The sequence below is a fragment of the Montipora capricornis genome, chromosome 8, assembly GCF_036669925.1.
Source record: "Montipora capricornis isolate CH-2021 chromosome 8, ASM3666992v2, whole genome shotgun sequence".
NCBI lineage: Eukaryota > Metazoa > Cnidaria > Anthozoa > Scleractinia > Acroporidae > Montipora > Montipora capricornis.
The window spans coordinates 20,449,823-20,457,322 of record NC_090890.1 but is presented as its reverse complement, the minus strand read 5'-3'; the positions used below and the strand labels follow the sequence as shown (position 1 = coordinate 20,457,322).

The window sequence follows — 7,500 nt, the reverse complement described above, 5'->3', positions numbered from 1 at the left end:
CTTAATGAGGAGCAATCTAAAAAATGTGAAGGCGTGCTAACCGAACAGGAGTGCTACCAAGCTTTAAAACACATGGACAATGGTAAAAGTCCAGGCTCTGATGGTTTCACATGCGAATTTTACAAATTTATCAGAGATTATGTTAAACAAAACGCTCCTCTAAAGCATAAATTATGGCTTTGAAAAACGCCAATTATCAATATATCAAAGACGAGGTATCATAACACCAGTACCAAAAAAGGACAAACCGACCAATCTTCTTGGCAACCTAAGGCCTCTCTTACTTCTAAACACACTACAAAATTGCCACGAAAGCAATCGCAAAAAGACTGGAAGCGGTTCTGCCGTTTGTGATAAACGCTGATCAAACCGGCTATATCAAAGGACGGTATATCGGTGAAAACGTAAGACTCATTAGTGATATTATTAGCTACACTGCAGCAAAAAACCTCCCTGGTCTTGCTATCTTCCTCGACTTCGAAACGGCATTTGATTCTATGGAATGGAACTTCATTTTTAAAGCTCTTGACAAACTTAATTTTGGTCCTGACTTCAAAAATTGGGTACAAACTTTCTATTGCAACAATACTAGCTGTGTCACAAGCAATGATTATGCCTCTGATTTCTTCAATCTGGAGCGAGGTGTCAGACAGGGTTGCCCACTATCAGGCACTTTCTTCGTACTTGGTATTGAAAATTGAAGGCATCAAAGTAGGAGCGGGCGAAATAAAAATCACACAGTATGCGGATGACACAACAGTTTTTCTAAAAAGCCCTGAATCAATGAGTCTTTTGCTTGACCTCTTGAAAAAGTTTGAAAGATGCTCGGGATTAAAAATTAACCACACGAAGTCAGAAGCAATGTGGTTGGGAAAATGGAAGAACAGAGAAGACACCCCGTTCAATGTTAAAAAGACTCTGTTTTGGCTTTAGGAATACACTTCTCAAACTCAGAAAAGGTCAGCAAAAAACTTAACTTCCAAAGCTTATTTACAATGCATCTGTACTGCCAGTCCCTAAACACTTCTGCGATCAGGTAAACAAAGTCACCTTTAATTTTATCTGGGACAACAAAATAGCCAAAATAACAAAAAAAACAATTATTGGCGAGCGCAAAAACGGGGGTCTGAATATGATCGATTTTACGTAAATGAACAAACCCTTAAAGCGATTTCTCCTGAGCGAGAATTCGGCATGGACGGTTATTCCCAATGAAGCCACATCACACTTGGGAGGCTTAACTTTCCTCTCAACCTGTAACTGTAACTACAAGCACATGTAAAACTCTAACGGAGACTGAAGGTCAAGGTCAAGGTATTCAAAATTTACAAGATCATAGCTGATCACAGGGTTACCAAGTGAAGTTATGATACCAAAAAGCAAGGAATGCTAGTGTATCCAAAGGTATTAATATTCACATCGCAGGCAAAAAAGGTATTTTATGATTTTAGCCTCGTTTTCATGCGAAACAACCCCGTAAATGGTTTTAACATGATTTTTAGTGGTGGCGCCATATCAGAGGTTTTTCAGTGTATCCTAATCTCCCTTTGTGAAAAATTTGGTGATTTCCTCACAAAGTGCACGATTTCCCTCAAATATGCACCAAATTTGGTGATGTCTTCACAAAGTGCACGATTTTCCTCAAATATGCACATATCCGCTGGACTAAGTATTGAAGGGTATGATAGAGTCTTCACAAAGTGCTTCAGAGATTAGAGGAAAAGAACCCCACCCCAATGAAGTGTGAATTCTTCATGGACAAGGTGGTCTTAATGAGGTTTCTATAATGAAAATTTGGCATTGGTCTGACAGGAGAGGGTTCGTGCTGCGCTCAAAGCAGTTCAACCTACTACGCCGACTGAAGACCGGAGTTTCCTAGGGGTGGTAGTACATATTTCATCCGCAACTTTGCAAACCTTGCAGAACCTCTGTGGGTAATCTCCAGGCAGGGCAATCCATTTGTATGGGACAAAGAGCAGGAAGCATCATTTAAAGACCTGAAACGGCTGCTGGCCGCACACACTCGAGTGATAGCGAATGCCAGTCCAGTGGGCCTCGGGGCGGTGTTGGTGCAAGAGAAAGAATGGGGAAAACCGAGCAGTTTGTTATGCAAGCAGGAGCCTCAGCCAAGTGGAAAGAGGGTACAGCCAGACGAAGAAAGAGGCCCTGGCACTGGTGTGGACCTTTGATCTGGTCACATCATGAGGCCCTGAAGGTGATTTACTCTAGGGGGTCCAAGCCAGCTCATATCGAGTCCTGGGTACTAAGATAACAATAAGGTATGTTGTGTCACATCCCGCGACAATATTCCTGATGCACTCTCACGTTTGACAAAGATCCTAGCATCAATGAAATCCCGTTATGATGATGAGTATCTTTGAATGGTTGCGTTAGGATCTGTACCAGTAGCCTAGAAATCGAGAGAGTCTCAGCTGAAGATGAGGAACTGCAAGTAGTGCGTGGTTGCCTTGTTAGTGGAAACTGTGTCCGTAATGAGCTGACCTTCATTGACCATGTCATCCTACGTGGTACGCGAATCATGCTTCCTGAAAAGCTGAGACAGAGAGTGCTTCATTTAGCACATGAGAGCCACCAAGTGATCGTGAAAATGAAAGAGAGACTAAGGTCGAAAGGGTGGTGGCTAGCTGTAGATAAGGATGCAAAGAGTCGAGAGTGTTATGGGTGTCAGCTTGTCACCAAGGACACTATAACTCTCCCTGTGAAGACAACACAGTTGTCAGAGAGACCATGGCAAGATCTGGCGCTGGACTTACTTGGGCGCTGATTATGTTGACAAGAGACACAATGCAGCTGATAAGCCGAATGTACCCGAGGGAGAGTTGGTGTCGCTTGAGAAACGGAAAGAGACATAGCTCTTAATAAATTATGAGAAGGATCCTTATAGCTTATAAGGTTATTGAACGTCATGGAGACCAAATTAAGTTAAAATCGATGCAAGGTGCAGTGTACAAGAGAAACATCCAGCATGTTAAGCGATTTGTGGGCCCAGTTACTGATCCAGGGCAACCAGACTCTTCAGATCACATAGTAAGTAGTGTACCCGAGCAGACCTTTGGACAGGAAGAAGCCTCGCTCAATCCAAAAGTGGAGGCAAGTGCTGCTCCAGTTAAGGATCAAAGCCTAGTTCAGACCGAGCCTTTGCCAAGGAAATCAGGCAGAGTCGCTCGACCCCTCAAAAGACTAACAGAGTATGTCACCATGTAGCCGTGACAGTGACTTTGCAGTGACTGCAGTCATCTAGTTATGTTGCGTTTTTACTAGTTTTCAGTATATTTTAAAGGACATTACTCACACTTATTGTTGTACTAAGGTAGCGGGTTTGTAAGCAAAGGAAGAAGGAGAATGTGGTGTTTGTATTTACATCCGGGATCTCTCCAGCGCAGGAATCCGGTGACCATGTGGGCATAGGACCAGTGATCGGGCAAGGAACAGTGTGAACTAGGAGAGTGTTTTCGATTAGCTTCTTTGTGATCCATAAGGATATTACATCAATCCTTTCAGGGGAGCACATGAGCCCAATAAATTCACCTGCTCAAACCATTGTCTCTATATAGGCCAATGCCATACTTTTTGGTTAGGCAGGACAGCAAATAGCAACCCACTAGTTCGCATGTCTTAGCGCTGTCAAATGATCTCATTGACACGTCAAACCGGCTGGTGGAGGAGTTTTTCTCCTAGGGGCAATCATTGGAAAACAATGAATTGCCTATGGACGGATAGTGCAATGAGCGGAATGTCATCTATCAAGCGGAAGTCACAACATCGCACTCAAAGCAAACCTACATTGGTCTTTGCGACACATCATTCAAATCACGTTACACAAACCACGCTACAGAGATTCCACTGAGCTTAGTAAATATGTATGACACTTGAAAGACAAGAAAGTTGACTATCAAATTAAATGGCGGATTGTTAGACATGCGAGATTGTATTCAATTGTAGGGAAGAAGTGTAGCTTGTGTCTGGGTAAAGTACTATATCATTTGTAGACCAAATATGGCGACCATGAACAACAGAAGTGAACTTGTATCGAGTTGCAGACATGCAAAGAAATTCCTTCTTAATAGCATAATCGCCTAAGCCTATAAGATTCATTCTTTACGTCCTAGCCAATAACACCATGTATTCCTTCTTTCTGGCAGTTGCCTGATGGTACAAATTTCTACTACGCCATTGAGATAGCGCTACTACTATGACCGGCGTGGTAGAAATTTGTGTATAACGCTTTTTCTTCATTCACCCTGAAGAAGACCAAGAAGTCGGTCGAAATATAGGTGTTCTTTATAAACGTGTCTTGTCTTCATTTTTGTTTTATATAGTGCTTCATGAAGAAAACATCTACACGTATCGTGAAAAGCTATATCGTGAAAGGCTATATATATATATATATATATATGTATATATATAGGCATTTTTTTCTCATTTACAGCTTTGTTGGTGTTAGATAATGAAGAAATGTTATAACTTACTTATGAGACTTACGTGGTTTGTTGATTCGCAGGAGTCTTGGCGCTCGGTCAGTATTCGATCTAGCGCTGGGATTGAAGACGGAGTGGACGAGGCAGAAGATGTTGTCAAACAAGTTTCGTTTACAGAAGCAAGCAGTTTAATGACGAAAGTAGACCTAAGCGATGTGGACATATACAGCAGCTACAGCCGTGATGAGGAAATAATGGGCAGAGAATAAAGGCAGAAATATTTTTAGGATAATAAAGTATGAAGCCGATTAGCCTGCGAGCAGAGGCCCTTCGATCTTCCGAGATAAGTCGAGAAGGGGAAGGAACTCCACCCAATTCGACTTTCATTGATTTGCCGCTCATCCAAAGAAATGGATGGGTCAGTCCACTTTTTTTTCTTTTTTTAATTTTGCGCATGATCATTCGTCACACGTCGTCAATATTTTATTTTAATTTACAACAGTGAAGCAATTTGTAACTGTCTAAATTCCCATTAGTATTTCCTCAGTAGTCTGCGAGAAACCTTGAATTTTTTTTTCTTTTTTAATTTTGCGCATGATCAGTCGCCACACGTCGTCAATATTTTATTTTAATTTACAACAGTGAAGCATGAGTATTTCCTCGGTAGTCTGCCAGAAACCGAAATTTTTCAGTAAAAAATGAAATGGCACTTTAAAAGCATGAACTATCTTGAGTTTCCTAGGACATTATTCTTTGTGTTGGGTGTTTGCCAGAGTTGTTCGAAAATATCCCGAATGTTTGTTTTGCGGTTATGGTCACGCGTGACCAACCCGCATTTTTAACGCAGGCTCAAGTGGAAGCGGGATGCAGAGTCCCTTCCTCTTCCCGACTTATCTAGGAAGATTGTACTGCCTCTGTGCAAAGAATAGAAGACAATAAAACCGCACAAAAAAGTGGATACCAAGGCCTTCATTGAATCAGTTAATAATTGGCCATCAGAAACTGAAGAGATTCAATTTAAACGAGCCTTTGAACTACATCACTTGCTTTAAATCTTTCTGTGAGGATTTTCTTAGTAATAAATTCTGCATATTTCCAGATCTTTCTATTACTAGTTCGGATTTTCAACCACTGAGGTATTGGAGACATTTAACTAGGTTCAATTGACAAGTGTCCTGCCTTACTGCGTGGACTGAAATTGTATGAGTTTTGCATATTCGCAATTATATTGAAAAAGATGGTGAAATTTTAAGCTTGTATATGAATTAAAAGAATGTAGCTTTTTATCTATGGTGCCTCGGAGATTTTCAGAATAAATCTATGTGCTCCTTTGCAGGAATCGAACCCACGACCTTCCGATTACTAGTTCAAATGTTCTACCTCTGAGCTATTCACTACTTACACAAATCATAATACACCTCTTTCACCCCCCCCCCCCCCCCAAAAAAAAAAATAAAAGAATAGGCATCTTTTAGATTTCTCTTGGGACATCCTCATGTCCCAGGAAAAATTGCAAACATTGATTATGCAATTTTTTTCTGGAGGTGGTGGGGGGGGGGGTTACAAGGTGTATTATGGGATTGTGCAAGTGGTGAATTGGAATTAAACTACCCGTAACAATAGGCCACTTCGGACAATACCATAATACTCTTTGTCCCCCCCCCCCCCCCCCCTTCCCGCCCAATTTTGCATAAGCTTTGTTTCCAGTTTCCCTTGGGACTTTCAATTATCCCAAGAGAAAACAAAAACAGTGCTTATGCAAAATTAGGAGTAGGGTCGTACCTCTTGTTGAACAATATATTTCATTGCCGGTATAGTGTCGTACTTCCTATTGTTTTCTGTGCTACATCCATTGTTATCTTTGTTCGTTCTATTGTTCTTTTGGACAATCCTGAAGCCCGATCAATGAGGTACGACACGACCCAAAATTAGAAAGGACAAACAAAGAGCACGTCGGGATAAAAATAAGCATGTAATTGTCTTTTTTGTTGTGGTAAATAGATGCAAGAATTCTTTTATTTTTTTTATTTATGTAAGAAATACTAACAGTATTAAGCCTTATCAACTGAAAACTCGGGAAAATCCAAGGTAAATTAAGGCACCGTTGGATCGCCCTTATAACCTGAATAATATGTATGTCATAGTAATGCGTGCAATGAAGGAGTACCTGCAATGATAATAACCCAAACCATTTTACGAATAGCGATTTATGGGTACGTTACGTCAAATTCAAACACGCGCAATACTTCTTTTTGCTAGTTCCGATTGCTTAGTTCCGTTGTTATTATATCGGCCTTTGTTGAATGAGACAAACGAACGCACTCTTCTAAATGCATTCATTTTTTCTTAGCGAGAAGAAATGAATGCATTCATTTCTTCTCACTACGAAAAAATGAGTAGAGCAAACAAGATTGAGTGGTTTAATATCGATGGCGCATTGTACCATTGCCCAATACAATTGTGCGGGCAGACTTGAAGCTTGCCGCAAACTCTTCAAAAGTGCCATCGAATCGTCCGTCTCGAGTACAGATGATGATGTATCGTCTACACGTTCAAAACCCGGCACTAGATCAATGCCTTCCTTCTCACCTTCCAGTCAAATAGGCGAGCAACTTTGCGACTTGGCTTGCAGGAAATTGCGGCGGTTACAAGAAGATAGTCCCGCTCAGCAGATTGTCAATAGATGCTTAAAATTTCTCAATTTTTGCTGCGAAGAGGAGGAGGAATTAAATTTCGAAGTAATGGTTTTAGCCTGTGTTCTCCAAGCCTGTTGTTTAAGTTTATTGATTATTTACAAGGGGAGTGGAAACTTGGATTTGGCGGAAGATAGAGTTCTATAGACGCCATTTCCGAGTTGATCGACTTCAAAAAAGTCAAGATGATGAGATTGCAATGAACGCAATTCGATGTCGAATCATTGGAGGCCAGGGGTTAGTGGGCAAGCATGGGAGAGCTGTTAGAGGTTGTGTCTTTTCACTTGCCTCGCTACGAACAAACTGTGAAAACGTGCCAAAAGGACCCCGGGCAAGTGAATCCCTCCGACTTGACATTTGCAACAAAA

At 41.2% G+C, this 7,500-nt stretch overlaps 1 protein-coding gene across 3 annotated transcripts in view; it reads left to right on the top strand.

Moving 5' to 3' along the window:
• Window positions 1–5,539, top strand: part of LOC138060421 (tectonin beta-propeller repeat-containing protein 1-like) — a 102,045-nt gene extending 96,506 nt beyond the window's left edge. For 2 of the 3 annotated variants that reach the window (XM_068906183.1, XM_068906182.1), the window contains one exon: window positions 4,523–5,539. In XM_068906183.1, the coding sequence (XP_068762284.1) occupies window positions 4,523–4,708 (186 nt within the window). In that variant the 3' untranslated portion in view covers window positions 4,709–5,539. The remainder of the gene's footprint in view (window positions 1–4,522) is intronic. The other variant, XM_068906184.1, reaches the window with a different exon arrangement.
• Window positions 5,540–7,500: the final 1,961 nt, after the last annotated feature.